Source organism: Rissa tridactyla, chromosome 23, assembly GCF_028500815.1.
Source record: "Rissa tridactyla isolate bRisTri1 chromosome 23, bRisTri1.patW.cur.20221130, whole genome shotgun sequence".
In the NCBI taxonomy this organism is placed as follows: domain Eukaryota; kingdom Metazoa; phylum Chordata; class Aves; order Charadriiformes; family Laridae; genus Rissa; species Rissa tridactyla.
Genome location: NC_071488.1, coordinates 1,245,194 through 1,261,288, shown reverse-complemented (window position 1 = coordinate 1,261,288; position 16,095 = coordinate 1,245,194). Strand labels below are relative to the sequence as shown.

General features: G+C 57.0%; 1 protein-coding gene across 1 annotated transcript in view; it reads left to right on the top strand.

The window, feature by feature from the left end:
* INTS3 (integrator complex subunit 3) overlaps positions 1-16,095 on the top strand; it is a 43,498-nt gene that overhangs the window by 2,115 nt on the left and 25,288 nt on the right. The window contains exons 2-8 of the mRNA XM_054182626.1: positions 1,521-1,604; positions 2,722-2,805; positions 8,074-8,187; positions 8,411-8,495; positions 10,100-10,166; positions 14,034-14,178; positions 15,125-15,254. Of these exons, the coding sequence (XP_054038601.1) occupies positions 1,521-1,604; positions 2,722-2,805; positions 8,074-8,187; positions 8,411-8,495; positions 10,100-10,166; positions 14,034-14,178; positions 15,125-15,254 (709 nt within the window). The remainder of the gene's footprint in view (positions 1-1,520; positions 1,605-2,721; positions 2,806-8,073; positions 8,188-8,410; positions 8,496-10,099; positions 10,167-14,033; positions 14,179-15,124; positions 15,255-16,095) is intronic.

The window sequence follows — 16,095 nt, the reverse complement described above, 5'->3', positions numbered from 1 at the left end:
AGAGTTGAGATTTTCATGGGTGTTGCCCCATTGCTCTTTCATAATGCCATCGCTGGGCCCGGAACAAAGCCGGTTCTCAAAGGCATTATCTCTGCCTTACTGACCAGTCCCTCGTCTTTTGCTTTGCCCGGGAGGGGAGAACTGCTGACCCCTCTCTCAATGGCTTCTTCCCCGCAGCCCCTTTGATATGCAGAGGAGTCGCTGATCAGTTCCATGATGGGCGCGATGTGTTTGCATTTTCATCAAAAAGTGACTTTGTAGAAATAACCTTCTTGTAACCTGCTTTTTGCCTATCCGGGGCTGCTTTTGCCGCTTCTCCCAGGTGCTCCGTTAACTGTAGACTCCGAGGAAACTCCAGGAAAGCGAGACCTCTTTTCCCTTGAGCCGCTGCCGTGGCTGAAACGGTCCAGCTGGGTCCGTGGCTCTGGCATGGAAGTGGTGGCACCAGCAAAGACGACAGGGCACATGTCCCTCGCATGGCCATGGAGCTCTTTATGGTGGGGTTTAATTTAGACCACTGTCTCGCCGTGCAAGCCGTAGTGGGAGAGCGAGACCCCGGCGTTAAAGGAGCCCTTGGATCCCTGCTCTCCACCCGTCTGCAGGCTCTCGGGTGTCACTGCTGGTGCCAGAGCATGTGGTGAGCCCCTGAGTCCACGCGGACCTTCCGTCACCGTGTCTGAGACGGCGCCGCGAGGTGGGGAGAGGAGATGGCGTCCCCGTGCCCGGAGTCACACTGCTCTGCTCACATTTTCCTCACTCCAGAGGCCAACATCGGCTAACACTGGTGTCCAGACCGCCGGAGAGAAGAAACCAGTTCTACGTGGAGAGGGGACAGCTCTGAATTCTCTCCAGTGGAGTGGAAGCCTTTGCCGTTTGCTTTTCCAAGTATTTCCATGCCTGCGCTCTTGTAACTTACCACTCCTGACTTTGTGGCCCTTCCCGTCACTTCATCCCTCGGGGCGTTTGCATGCGAACATCTGCTCCTGCTGCTTATTCTCAGCCAGCAGTTGCTCAGACGTTAAGTGAGGAGGACAGAAGGTTTCCAGGCTGCTGCCCCGCAGCCCGGTGTTCCCAGATGGATGGGAGCTGCTGGATGCCGGGACAGGGACAGCTCGTCGTCCCGGGCTGCAGCTCCGCGCTCAGAGCAAGGACTGACAGCCCTGCCTCAAATTCAGCCTTTGCACAACAGTGTCTTGGCCTCATATCAAAGTGACATCAGTATTAGTATCGCCGAATAATCACACATTTGCTTTTTGGCTCCTTGAGTGGTGTCAGCAGAGTATTTAAAGCCCAAACCTGCGAATAAATGAACGTTGATGAAGCGGTGGCTTCTCCAGCTGGCAGGAGGTTCGGAGCCTTGACACGAGCCAAGAGCGGCTGTTGCCTCGCTGGCTGGTTTTCTGTCTGTTCAGGTGTTTGGGTGGGGGTCAAAGCAGCCTCGGCCCTCCCTTGTGCCGGCGAGGATGTGCTGGAGTGTTTGTGCTTCCCAGTTCGTGATGTTTGGCTTCTCTTTCTTTCAGAGACTGGAGAGATGCGTGGGCATCGTGACTTCACTAACCAACGGGCTGTCGGAGAGGGAAGCTAACGATGCCCTCAATGCTCACGTAAGTGTCAGCTCCTTGAGAGATGAGAAATCCTGTCTGGAGGAAATAACTCGTGGTGTATTGTACCTGCACGGCGCTCCCTCCGAGGGAGTGGGTGCGGGCGCTATTAGCGAGGCTCAAAGACCAGGCGGATGGGAAGAGGCTGGGGAGCAGAGCCTGCCGTGCTCTCGCCGCTCTCAGCCTGTCAAGGATTCCCAGAGCTCTTAGAGTTAAAAGACAAAGCGACACCGTGACTTTAGTCTGTGCCTAATCGCCTGTTTGGAAGCCAACCTGCAGTGCAATTTCTCGCTGAAATGTGGCCGAGCCTGTGTGTCTCCCAGCGCACGGGTGCTGTGTACGTGTGCACGCACGCAGGACTCCGTCACTGTGCGTGTGCTGCTGCTGTTTGCATTTCTCCTATATTTTTTCTACTGCGCTGCTCGGATCAGCTTTTTCCTGGCCTCCAAACAGCCGGACTCCAGACCTGGAAAGGGCAGGTTCAGCCTTTCTGTTGAGGGACAGAGCATTTATTTCTAACTCTGCATGGGCTTAAAATACTTGCCGGCAAGCTGCAGATGTTACCGTATAAGGGAAGCTGTCGTCTGACATGTTAATGGGCTCTCAGACATGGTGGTTGCATTTTTTCCTCCCCGGAACACCTTGGGCTGTTGCAGTCAGTGGCACAGAGTTGCTTTCCCTTAATGGGAAAAGGTTGGCAACACAGGCTGGATTTTTAGGGCTCTGAAGCTCATGAAACACTTTCCCGCTTGATGACGAGGTTGTAGGAAAGTCTGTAAGAAGAGCCCGGCCAGGGCCTCAACCACGGGCAAGAGTCTGAGGCTTTGTTGCCCCTCAGTAACGAGAGATCCTGGAGTGGTCTGACGGAAACCACTGGAAAGCTCTCGGTACCAAGAGATTTGCACCAGCGCTAACTTTGCAACGGGGTACAAGTGTTCAAGAGACCCTGGATGTTTTCTGTCTTCCCTTGTGATCCAGCTTTGAATTCCTCGCTGGGTGCTCCGTTGAGCACCCATTTGGTGGGTTGGAGAGGGGTTTCCTCCTCCTGTTGCTTCCCTGACCGTCCCCTAACGTCCCATCTCGCCCGCTCACCGACGGCGCTTGCCTCTTTCTCTCCCAGATATGTAAAGGAACGCCGCAGCACGAGGAGATCTGCCTGGGTCTTTTCACTCTGGTCTTGACGGAACCTGCTCAGGCGCAGAAGGTAAGGCACGTCTGCGCCCCTCGGTGAGTGCCCAAACTTTGTCCACCAGAGTTTTTTTTCTTGTGTTTCCAGGCAGCCGGGGACTGGGAGCTGGGGAAGTTCTGGGTCTCGTGCAGGCATCGGAAGGCGCCTGGCCGGAACCCTCAGCGTTGAGCTGTGTTTATTGTAGCAGGGCAATGACTTTGCTTGGGCTGGTCCTGGTTTTGTTGCAGCCACGTGGCACAGGGGCTGCAGCAGCTGCCGCTCAGGGGAACACAGGCGCTGCCGCCAGGGAAGGGAGCTCGGCTGGGTTCTTTCACAGCCCCAGAATTAATTGGTTTTCGCCGTGGGAGGCGAGTACTGATTCTTCAAGAAACTGTAAGGCCTTTCCCAGTTTCTGTCTTGTCTTTGGAGGCCCAGAACGGGTTGGCGTGCTGGAAGCCAGATGTAGATGCCTACAGAAATAATCACTGAGACTCCAAAGGAGGAACATGTTCAATTCCTAGAGAAAATTGCTTTTTAGCAGTCCACCTCTATTAATTTCACAGACCGGATTTAATTTTTAAATAACTCTTCTTAACGACGCTGTAAACTGCGATTTTAAAATTGAAATTACCTACAGGAAGATGAATGTTTTGTGTTCTCAAGATGTCGGGTGGGGGTTTGACGCTGTTGCTACAAACTGGGGGTGCTCGGGAGGGAGTTGAAAATGATGTTCTGTTATAGAAACCAGAGGAGGAGAAACAAAAGCCCTGTTGGAAGGGCCGTGCGTGGCCAGCGGTACCCGGGGGCCCTTGTTTGGATGCATTTCGGTTGGCAGGTGTTGGGCAGGATTTAAAAGGCTTGAAGTGGGCTCTTGAAGGCGGCGGGGTCTGTCGCGAGCGGGGCTGAGTGGCGTGCCATTAGGGATGCTCTGTAAATCCTGGCGCTGCGCTGGACCGAAGGTGGTGACTCATGCGATATTCTCTCTTGATTTAATCGCTGCTATGAAGGCAGAGCTCTTTCCACCAAAGCGATAGATCCGCATTAGCTCCCGGAACTCGGAGCTGCCTCAGCATTGCTGGATGGGATGGTCCTTGTCAATGGAGGTACAGCTCCATTCCCCAGAAATCGATTCTTGAAAGCAAAACACACTTCTCCTGGGAGCCTTTAGGCCTGATTGCTTACGGGGCTGGTGCGAGTCAGGTTTCTCATGGGTTGGATGGCTGAGTTCTGCTCTCCTTGGAAGGCTTCAAGCCTTCCCAAACCCTGACCGTAGAGTCCCCAGCCCTGCTGTCCTTCCACTCCAGCCTGGTTCTGCCTCCTGCGCTGAGTGCAGGACTTGGAAGCCTGGAGAGGCTGAATCCAGCTGAGGCTCGGAGCATTGCTGACCGCATTCTTCTTTCCAAGGCGCTGCAGGAGCCAAAGGGTATTTCTAGTTGCTGAGTAGTTGTCTTCCAAAGGGTGAGCCTCCTCCACATGGAACAAAATGCTCTTCTCCCCTCTAGAACGTGGTGGACCACGGCTGGGATGCGGTGGGGGGTATCCAGACGTGGTTGACTGAGCATAAGGCTCGCAGGGCAGGTGCTTTCCCTACACTTCCATACACTGGAAGCAAAGGTTGAGCGAGTCCGGCAGGCTCCAGCTTTCCATCTGAATGCCACTTGCCGCCATCCCGCTGCGAGGGGCCGGGATAAACCTGCCCGGCACGTCCCCCCCCGTGGTCTCCTCTGGCAGAGGGGCGAGCGGTCGGGCTCCCTTGTGGCCCTGCTGCTGGCAGGTGCCCACGCCGTCTCTTGGAGATGGCAGGCTGGGGACATGCTTTGCTGCTCATGGCAGCATTAATTAGAGGTGGCTGGTCCTCCTGCTCTTGTCAGATCTGCTCTTCGGAGCACGTTACTTTTCTTAGGGAGTAATTGGATCTGCCGCTCTGCTGGGCTCTGATGTCATCTGTTGCTGCCACCTGCCCTGTAGCCAGACAGCAAGGACAGGGAGATGGTCAGGGATTTTTCTACCAGGCTTTGGAGGGGAAATTACTCCCTGCCTTTGCTCCCTGACTGTGAAGAGGGGTTAACGTCTGCCTGACTGGTACGGCATCTTGAGAGAGCTCTGAAGTCATCAAGCAGAGGGCAGAGCTCTCTCCATCCTCCAGCGAGAAGCCCGCGGGTCCAGGATGCGCAGTGCGGACAGCCCTGGTTGTCCACAGTAGTGTCCCTCAAACCAGGACAAGTGGCCATTCCCATCTCTGGTCACGGGTGAAGATTTGCAGCTCGGGTGTCAGCACGCGAGCACCGAACCCAGCGAGGTTGGTGTGGAAGTGATACCGAATCAACCATACCCCACAAGGCGTCACCGTCCTCCTGGGACCTGGTGTTTTGCCCCAAAAATGAGGGATATCATAGATATGTTTGCGTTCAAGGGTATTTTAGTGCTTGTTGCCCTGGAAGCCGAGCAGACTCCAGTCCCAGCATGCCAGCAGAGGCATCTCGCGCCATCTGCTTGGTCATCTTGTATTTCTTCAGTGGGTGTCTGTCCCCGGCGTGCAGATCCGGTGCATCTTCCACCGTGTCGCCCACCTGCGGCTGCTGGTGCGTGGAGGGGAGGTGGAGGTATCCCCTGTTTCCCCCCAGCGAGGCTGTTTAAAACACATCTCCCTTCCTTTTCGGGCGGGGGGTCGAGCTGCCCCGTCCCCTTGCCGGTGGATTAAAGGAATGGTGGCACAGCCCTGCCCTCGCCGCGGCGAGGGTGGGCAGAAGCCGGAGGGTCTCCTCCTCCCCCTGTGTTGCCTCTGCGCTCCAGCCAGGAGAGAGGAGCCCTGCTAAACTTGTCCAGCTGCGAGCAGGGACACTTGACCGCCTTCAAATATCAAAGTGACAGCCGCTGATCCGTCAGATCTCCCTCCTCCACCTGGCACCTCTCCCTTTAATTAACGCACTGCTCCGGGATCAGAGTGCACGGAGCCCTCCCTGCGGATGAGCCCAGCACTTCCCCGGCATCTCCTCCATCGTGTGCCTCTCCTGCCCCGCTGCTGGGTGGGAGGAGGACCTCTCTCCTCCACTCCATAGCTGTCGTCTTTTGTTTTTCTTCTCCCCTCATTTAAAGTGAACATTTATCATTTGTTCCTTCCCATTAATTAAATGGCCTGAGCGAGTGGCGGCCCCGATCTGCCGAGAGCGGGAGGAGAGGATGGATTGTTTGCAGCCTTGGCAGTAATCAAGAAATTCAGGTTTTCTCCCCACCCCCATCTGCTGAAGCCCTGAAGATTTGTCTCCCAGCACCTTCCTTTGGGTTATAGTTAATCAGGAGCCCAGTCTGACCCAGCTCAGCGACCGCTCGGTGCCATGCCGTACTGCCGTGACCCTGGTAAAACGGGAATTGTTCTCCTCTGGCCGGCTGTTCTTTGGGCCAAGGACCCGCAGTGTCGTAGGTGTGGTTTGAGCTCTGGTTTCTGCCGTGTTTGCCTACAGGGGTTGAGGAAGGATGCTGTCAGCAAGACGAAGAGCTGCCAAACTTCCCTGGGTAATGGGATTACGGGGGCCTTCCTCCTGGGACTTAGCGACTCAACCAGAAGTGAATCCCTCAGTGTTTCTTCGAGCTGTTGGTTCCAGCCCTTCTCCTGAAGCTGCTGCTGGAATCGGCCCAGCCGCTCGCGAGCTAACCCACACGCTCAGGGCCGTGTCACGGCACATCTTGGTGGCTTTAAAGGCGAATGCGGATGCTGCACCTCGCACACATCCGGCAGAAAACCAATGCCTGGGTGTTTCACCCGGAAAAACATGAGTTCTTTGAGCACAGAAGCTACTGACCACCAGGAAAAGCTACTAAGATGAAAAATGTTCATCTTGTCGCCGCTCCTGAGGGCGAGAGGGACGTGCCAGGGGCGGTGGGCAGTCGTAACCCTGTCGTGGAGCACAGCGGGTGGGATCCAGGCAGGGACCCGAACACCACCGTCGTTACCCAAACAAAGTAAAAGCTTTGAGTTTGGGCAGACCCGCGGGGGAACTGCCATCCGCGTGCTTCCTGACCGGCTGTGTCCTGGGCCGGTTCCGTCCCCCGCGTGTCCCGTTGGTGTGCTGTCTGCGTTTCTGGTCCAAAGCTGGTGCAGGGGAGGGAGATGTTCGTCCCTGGCCAGGTAGGCAGCCGCGTGGAGACTTCGAGTCTGGCTCTGCACTGTGGGTATTCATTTAGCATTTCAAAAGCAATTAAAGGCCCCAAAGAGTCTACACCTATTGGATTCTTTTTTGTTGTTGTTTGGGATTTTCTAAATATATTTATTTATTTTACAGAGAGCTGTATGAAAACGGGAGGGGGGAAAGGCTGAGCACAGGGATCCTAATCAAAGAGATCTTTTGAGGCCTCATTAACTCTCTAAAGGAGGATGCAGAGACCAGACCCCTGCTCTCTGGAATATCATGACATTTACTGGTGCAAATGAACATTCATGCAGAACCGCATAGCAAATTACTTCCTAATCACCCTCCACCCCCTGCTGTCCGAGCAGAGGGGAAGGGAGAGCCAGCACCTTTGCTCTCTCTCTGGCCAGCTCTTTGTCTGGCTGCTGGTGGCAGACGAGATGGAGAAAGTCCTTCCTTTCCCTACGATCCCACAGCACAACCCCACCAAATCTGCTGCTTTGGACCGTGGGCAGGATGTCTGGATTTCGAACCCGAAATAAGCCGATGTGGCAGTGTGGTTTTGAGCCAGACTGTCTCCAAAGTCAGCTCTGTCTGAGCTCGGAAGGCGTGTGCGAGCAGGAGCGGGTGGCACAGGGACAAGCCGCCTCCGCTCCCGCATCTCCCCGGAGCTCCCATGCAGCCGGGTCGAACCAGCATCGCGTCGTAGCGACCCCGAGTCCTGCGGGCATCTACGGTGTGGTGCCGGTGGTCACTGGTGGCAGGGAGACTGGAGCAGTGGGGGGCTTAAGCCACCTGGCTGTGCCTGTTCCTTGCCCGCTCCTTCCTGAAGGACCGCTGTCTGTCTTTTCCCTCGAGCGCTGGTCTCTCCCGAGCCGTGTGGTGGCAGGGTGCGGGGAGGGCTGGGATGAGGGGACAGGGACACCCCCAGGCGTCCGTTCTGGAGTGAGAAACCTTTGGCTCCTGGAGCTGGACCCAGGGAACCCAGCTGTCGATTTATAACGCCCCGGGGAATTAATGGCTCTCCCGGCCTGGCTTGGGGCTGCTGACTCAGGTGCCTGCCTCGGTGCTCTTGCCCTGAGATTCGTTTATTTGCTGTTATCTGGTCAGGTTTGACAAAACCGTTGTATGTTTTCTTTCATCTGTAACCATCTCCTCCCCTTCTTCTCTGCTGCAGTGCTACCGGGACTTGGCGCTGGTGAGCCGAGATGGCATGAACATCGTTCTCAACAAGATCAACCACATTCTCATGGAGAAGTACTTGAAGCTGCAGGACACCTGCCGGACCCAGGTGAGGAGGTTTTCTCCCCGAGATCGCTCTTTTCACACCCTCCAGGCAGAGGGTGTTTGAGCGTGGAGGGCTTGGGGGGCAGCCGGAGCTCCTTTGCTCCATGTTAAGGACTCGGGGAAGTGAAACGTGGCGGCGTTTGCCAGCTGAGACAGCCCCAGTGCTGGGGAGAGGTGTCCTGGGGGAGGCTGTGGCAAAAGCGACACCCGTTTCTCCCTCTGCCCAGCTGGTGTGGCTGCTGCGGGAGCTGGTGAAGAGCGGGGTGCTCGGTGCCGACGGCGTCTGCATGACCTTCATGAAGCAGATCGCGGGTGAGTTGTGCCGTGGGAGTGAGGTGACTGCTGCCCGTGTCCCCCCAGCTCAGTGCCAGGGCTGGACGCTGCCAGTGGCGGACCAGGGCTGACTCGTGGCGTGCTGCGCTTGGCGTCAGAGCCAGAGACTGTGCTGCCATCGGGACAGACTTCCTGAATGTCTCTGTCCCCAGCTGACAGGCAGGAGCAGGGCTCACTGCAGGCACCGAGCCTGCCCCAACCTGTCTGGTGAGGAAATCTCTCCAGGGAGGATGAGGCAGAGGATAAGCCTTGCTCCCAACAGCCTCTACGAGGGGTGAATCACAGAGCGCGCCAGGAGGCTTCTGGCAGATGCTGGCACAGCCAGGAAGCGTATTGGTTCCTGTTGCTGCCAGCTCTCACCCCGCAGCACTGCGCAAGAGCCCCAGGATCATCCTTAGTCCCTGCTCTGACCTCTGGGATGGCAAGAGCCGTGCGTGTGGCTCCTCTGTAACGCATCAGAGAGGCCGCTTCTCCCCACGTCGAGTCAGTAGCCCCTCCAGGGAGCTGGCACTGGCCGTGTGGTGGCCTGCAGCACGTTCTCCCCAGCCCTCGGTGTAAGCACCCCACAACCGTGCGCGCACACACGCCTTTCCGGATTCACAGGAACGGTGCCTCTTCCGTGTTCTCTGCCGGGCGCTGGTGCCGGTCACTGACGTCCACGGAGGAGGAATTTAATGTCCCACCGTAAAACCTGACATTGTGTTTTTATTGTCCGCGCCTGTGACACGGGGCTGGGCAGCCCGCATTGGAAATTGCCGTGTCTGCTCTTCAGGGGAGGAAGAATGGGGAGGGAGGGGACAGAGTCCTGAGCACGAGCCAAGCTGCCCTGGCCCCATTGTCACAGTGTAAACACAGAACGTCTTAAAAACCACTGGTGAAGGCATCCCTTGTTTCCCCTCGGTTGCACCTCCCCGTTCAGGGCCCCTTCTGTTCTGGAAGGACGCCGCTGTCTCACTTCTCACCACTTTTACGATGCCTTAATTGTTATGATCCCATTGTTTTGGCTTGCCTGCTTTAGGCATTTTCCGTGCCCCGGCGAGCAGGAGTCCCTCTCCGCTCCCAGCAACGGCGGCCAAAGGCTCCGGCTTCGTGCTGAAGGCCCACACCGGGGGCGCGAGGTGCCACTTGGACACCTTTGGCCTTTATTTGAGAGTCTGGGCACTCTTTGCAGACACCGTCTCCCCTTTGTAGGCTCAGCAGATACAAATGTTTTCTCTTTTCCGGCTACTGAATCTCATCCCTTTCTGGCTTCTCCTTTGCTTTCCAGAAGGGTAATTACTGACTCCATATTAGCACGCTGCTTTTGCAAGAATACTCTTGCAGCAAAGACCCCTTGATTCCCTATCAAAAAGACACTTGTGCCTAGAGATGTGCGATATCTAGGGACAGCCAAGGACGCGGGGCAGGCAGAGAGGGAGCAGGCAGGAGCGTGTTCTTCAGACAGGGAGCAAAACTCCGTAATTAACTTTGCCTCACTGGGGACGCAGGGATCGAAGCGGTCGGTGGTTCAGTCGAGTCTGGCAACAGAACCGCGCCGGTTCATCTGCCTGGCTTTTCTCTTCCCTCTCCCTCTCTGCTTTCAGGTGGGGATGTGACGGCGAAGAATATCTGGCTGGCCGAGAACGTCCTGGAGATCCTGACGGAGCAAAGGTACAGCTGTCAGGAGGCTGTGGCCAAGGCTGGGTCTGAAGAGAGCGGCGGCCGGGCGCGAAGCAAGGGAGGAGGCTCCTGGTCTGCTTGTCCTGCTCCCTCCAAGAGACAGACTCCGGGGCGGTGTGTTGCAGTGACAGTTTGCCTGGGAGCCTGTTGCTTGGGGTTTTCTGCGCCAAAAGTCCTCCGCGTCCCCTCGCTGCGTTACCAAGCATATTTTTCAAGCCCTGGCATAAATTTCTAGCTCTTGGAGCCCTCTTCGCAGCAGGTTGTGTGTGGGAGGGTGTCCTGAAGTCCCTCCATTAGCAAACCTCCTCTGTGGGGCTCGGAGAGGGTCCGTGCGTCGCGTCAAATAAGATGATGTGCCCAGGCTGATGGCTGTCCCCGAGCCCTGTGCGAGGACACGGCCATTCCCGAGTGTGTGGCACCCCGTAGGTGGCTAGCCCGCCCTCCGGCCAGGGGGGTGACATTGCCCAGTGTGCCCGAGGGGCACGCGTGGCTCTGGAACAACATCCCAGGAATATTTTCTTCCTGAGTTTCCCCGAGAGCTGCAAGGGGAGGTGTTCCTTTTTGGAGGAGAAGGACAGAGTTAATTCCAAAAAACTTCCTGTGCTTAAACGGCTCCTGCTTCATCAGGGCTGCAACTTTAATTTGCTGGGGACAGGCCAGCTGGGAAGCATTGTCCTATGGGTTCCGCATTGTCCTTTGTTGGCAAAGCAGCCGCTAATTGATGATAAGCAGAATTCCAAACTGCAGCCTTTGGCTGGGCAGAGCCATTATTTTTAAACAGCCTATAGCTTTTCACCGAGGGCTGTCTGTAACGGCAGCGATTCTCCTCGAAATCGCTTATTACTGCGGTTAACAATCAAGTTGTTAAAGCATTTATTTGGCCACAGCTAACAGTCCTAGTGATTTCTTTTTTTTTAATTATTATTCCAGCAATAGCTGGGCGGGTGCGTGCTGCTGCGAGTGCCACCTAGTGCCCCACCGGGCACGGGAAGGAGGGACCCTCCGAGGTCTCCTGGGCTTGGCTGCCCTTCGCTGCTTCGCCGTATTGCCTCGCCTGCCCGTCTGCTAAGCTCAGCTCTTCTCTCCCCAGCCGTATTTAAGCCCCTGCCAGCTCTTGAGGTGGTTTTCTCGTGCGTTGGTGCTACTCGCCGCGGCCGCCCCGTGCCTCGGAGCGCCTCGGAAGTGCTCCTCGTCTTGCCAAAGAGCGACAGCTCTCGTCTTGCGAACAAATAACTGTGAATGGCTGGGCTGGGGGAGAAATAGCAGCTTCACAGCGGTGATCCAGAGCCACATCTGGCCGTGGGTCGGTGGGAGAAAGCTCCAGGCGCTGAGTAACAGCGGAACTTTGTCACTTGAGTTTGTCAGAGGAGCAGATGTCAGAGGAGAAGGCTCGGCCCCTGTTGAAGGTGTTGCTGGGGTGTCGATGACACCGACTGTAGCAGCACAGAAAGCGCCTGAGCGCGGGGCGAGCTGAGGGCTAGAAGCCAGCCCAAGGGAGAACCTGCAGCTCCTTGCCGGGATTTATGTGCTTTGATTAGGGGAAAGCCAGAGCTTTAATTAAAGCCACGCATGTGAAGATCTGATGCCACATTCAGAGTGGCGAGCGCTTGGTTTAATTAAAAACAGTTACAGCAAAGCTGCTTCTCAAGCACTGCCCGCCTCGCAGGGGAGGCGAGTCCTCTGCCTCTCCAACGCCGCGTGTTAATGGAGCTGCTCGCTGCTGATGGCGGCACGAGCGCGATGCTTCCTCCCGGTGTTTTCATTTTCTCTGCCTGTCGGATCGATGAATCCCGTGGCTCCGGGTGGCTTTTGCCCTCCTTTGGCAGCATTTTTCTTTTCTGCGTGGCCCTCGCTGGGAAAAGGGGGGAATGCTGACCTGCTGGCCCCCCGGGGATCCCGGCCTTAATTACTCCCACATCCTCCCTAACGTAACCTCCGCTCAGCGCCAGCCCGCCCTGACGACTAATTAACCTGCTCCTGGCATCCAGTGAGATGCAGGGAGAAGAGCCTGGGAAAGCAAACACTTGTCACATCTTCCCCAGGCTCCCCGGCCACGGTGATTTAGGGCAGCTGAGTCATTTGCCGCTGGGCTGGTGGCCCTGGCATGGCAGCTGCTGCGCGCAGCGGTGGCGCTTCCACGGGACGTGTGATTTACAGCTCCCCGAGCCGGGGGATGCTGGGGGTGATCGATCACGCTGGAGGCACCGAGTCGGCCTGGCCCGCTCTTGGCATCCAGCGCGAATAACCCAGCTGGCGAGGTCCTTCGTACGGACCGAGGGTGTTTATTGTCACGCTTAGATAGGGGAGCCTGCGAAGGCGGCACGCCCAGCCGGCAGGAGACGGCGGCAGAGTGGCCGATGGAAACGCTTTGCCGGTGGGTTCTGCCGCTCCAAGGGGGCAGAGCTGAAGCACATCGGGACACGAGGCTGGGAAATCAACCTGGTTCCAGAAAGCTGGCCCGGAGAGCAGAGCCCTGTGCGGAGCAGAGCCCTGCTGGCCCCTGTCCTTCCCCGAGGTAGGACAGATTCCTGCTGTGCCCACCACGGGGCTGCCCTGTCCCTCCTGCCGCAGACCCTCTATACACAGCTCTCGCCAGTCTCCCTGGTATTTCATCGTAAGCACATCTGGTTTTTCCCAGTTCTTGCCGTTCGGTCATGGCAGCTTTTTCCCTTCTGCCCCACACACCGTTGCCTGGTCAAGCTGGGGCAGCTCTGGGGCTGAGGAGAGACCTTCTCGCTCCCTACAACTTCCTGAAAGGAGGATGTAGAGAGTTGGGGCTTGGTCTCTTCTCCCAAGGAACAGGCCACAGGACAAGAGGAAATGGCCTCAAGTTGCGCCAGCGGAGGTTTAGGATGGATGTTGGGAGAAACTTCTTCCCCAAAAGGGTTGTTGGCCCAGGCTGCCCAGGGCAGGGGTGGAGTTGCCACCCCTGGAGGGATTTAAACGCCCGGCAGACGCGGTGCTGAGGGATGTGGGGTGGTGGTGGGTTTGGCATTGAGTTGTTGTTGGGCTTGGTGTTGGGTGTGTTGGGCTGATGGTTGGACTCCATGATCTTAAAGGTCCCTTCCAACCTCGACCGTTCTATGACTCTTCTGCCCCCAGTGCTGCGGGAGCTGCCTCCCAGCCCAGCGCGGGGCTCGAGAGCCGCCCGTGCCTGACCTGCTGCTCAGGATGCCACCCGTTTTGCTGGATTAATCCACTTGGCACTGGCAGACTGGTGGCAGGGGAGCACGAAACCACCTCCACAGGGCTGTGCATGGGAGTGTTTGGGGCCTGATCGCATGGAAACGTCCTTCATAGCTTGTCCTGGTTGGACTCGATGATCTTAAAGGCCCCTTCCAACCTAGGCGATTCTGTGATTGTCTCTTGCTCGGTGCTGTTCTGGCTACAGAGACCAGTGAAGAGGCTCCGGTGGTGGTTGGTGTTAGTATTGAGGTCAAGTCTATTTGTGGAGCAGCTGTTCCTGAGCGCTTTTATTGCTTGCGATTGCAAATACCTGGGATTGTTGTGGCAGTGAACATCTCTGTGGCCCTGGAAGTCCACCCAGCGCTTCCCATGAGCCTGTCTGCCACCCTGCCAGAGAGCTCGGGGTGCCAGCACCCAGGCGGCAGGCTGTGACGGGACTATCCTGGGGGAGGAAGAGGTGGACCAAGCGTAGGAAGCACCCGGTAGGAAGCAGGGAATGGTCCGTGGGTGAACATTCTCCAGGCTGGCACGTCAGGCTGGAGTCCCTGCCCTCACCGTTTCCTTGGTGCCTCAGTTTCCTCCATCCTGAGTCCCCACGTTGATATCGTTTCTGGCTGCGGTTCCCTCACGGAGGTGACTGAAGGTGTTTTCTCTTTATTTTTCCCTTTGCAGAGAGTGGGTGCTGAAAAGCAGCCTCTTGATAGCCATGGCGGTGTACACGTACCTGCGGCTTATCGTGGACCATCATGGCACGTCTCAGCTCCAGGTGCTCCGGCAAAAGGAGGTGGATTTCTGCATCTCCCTCCTCCGTGAACGGGTGAGCGCATCAAGGGATGGCTGGGAAGAGGGACCTGCCTCCTGGGGCAGTTGCTGTCTGCGGGTGGTGGCGTTGCCCGTGTTCCTGGAAGACGCCGGTTCCCCAGTCTCCCCCAGTTTGTGCTGCACGGGCAGCGCTGGGTGGCTCATTCTCAGAGCAGGCTGTGAGTGGGTTTTAAACCCATTTACACCAGCTGTGCCGTCAGGCCAGGCTGTAGGGAGGGGGAGAGCAGCTGTTTTAGGGGGGCTGCCTCATTTCAGTCTCTCTTTATTCAGGCCACGAGGGGTGAAGCCGTTCTCTCTGCTGCTGTGGCACCTCAGTGCTTGTGGCGCAGCGTAGCTGCAAGAACAGTGGTTCCTCCCTTCGGGAGGCAGCCAGTGTCTTCGCAGGCTTCGAGAGACCACAGTAGCCAACTCCAGGCCACGCTCTGGTCCGTAGCGTGCAGGAGAAGCCACCAAAGCCAGGTGCAGGCAGAAATCCTTGCGCTGGCATCCTAGCCCCGCGGGACGCGCTGGCTCCGCAGCTCCCTGCCCGCCGGTCAAGTGCTGCCCGCTCTCCCCTTCCCCCTTGCTGGCGGGAAGGACCCAGTGTCAAGTCCTAGCTCCAGAGCCTGGCTGCGGTCCTGGAGAGAAAATGTCAGATTTATGGGCCGATTGTTTGCTTTACAAGAGAAAGAACATTTTAAAATAGCGGCTGACCTTCCCGCCTGTCACCCTGCCTCTCAGAACCCGCTAGCTTCAAAAGAGGGGCAGGCTGCCAGGGGCAGGAGTGTAGATATTGTGCAAAGAGTGAATCATCTGGAGCCGGCGGTCAGGTTGAAGGACTGACCGTTCCTCCCTTCCCCTCCTCCTGCCCCCCGGTGCCTTCTCCCTTCCCCCAGCTCAGGAACAGGTAAACAGTGCATGAAATATTTATTTTTTTTCCCCCCCCCCCCTCCTTTCCCCAGTTCATGGACTGCTTCATGATCGGCCGGGACCTTGTGCGGCTGCTGCAAAACGTTGCAAGGATCCCCGAGTTCGAGCAGCTCTGGAAGGACATCATCCACAACCCCCAGGTCCTCAGCGCCCAGTTCACAGGTAGGGAGGGCTGGGACCCAAAGGGTGCCCAGCTCCGTCCTGCCCTGCCCGCACGCAGGGGACAACCTCTGCCGGAGCTCCACTAGCCACGGGCAACTTTGCACGCCCTCATGGCAAGGCTGCTGTGACCGTCGGCCCGTTACAGGGTGAGCTGGAGCAAACATCCTGCGGGGCAGCGGGTTTCCCCTCTGCACACCCCGTCTGGCGCAGGTCTCAGGACCGCACTGGAGCCAACGGGTTCCATCACAGCCCCGCTAAAGCAAAACGTGCTGGGGAGAGTGTGCGTCCCATCACCACCGTGTCATCCCATCTCCACCGGCATCATGGCCCACGCGGCCGCTTCCTGAGCCCCTCTCGGCGCTAACGAGAAGAAGGTGCCCCAAAAGCAGCTTTCTGCCGGCTGCAGGGAGCCTGGGGGTAGGGGCAGGGACTGGACCAGCCTCCCGTGGTCGGCTCTGGCACTTGGCGGCTTTTGCTATTTTTTTCTTTAATGCTGCAGAGGCCTCGTAGGTTAAACCGTCCTGAAAACCAGATCCTTCAGGTAGCTGCAATGACACATCATGAGAGTGCAGCTGGGCCACGACGAGGGTCGTTAAATTGTATTGCTTGTTCTGCACTTAACACTTCCGTAACTGTAGCTTTTTTTTTAATTAAGCTGAGCCCAAAGACAGGAAGTGTCCGAGTCCTTCAGACTCTCCAGAAAAGAGCCTGATGAAGCTCTGTAGCCCTAAACGCCAGAAGATGCAGCAACTGACACTTTCTAAATGGGATTTTATTTCTCCCAGTAGCCTTGCACACTCGGTGCGCCAAACACTCAGCCGCGGAGCGCTCTGCACGGTCT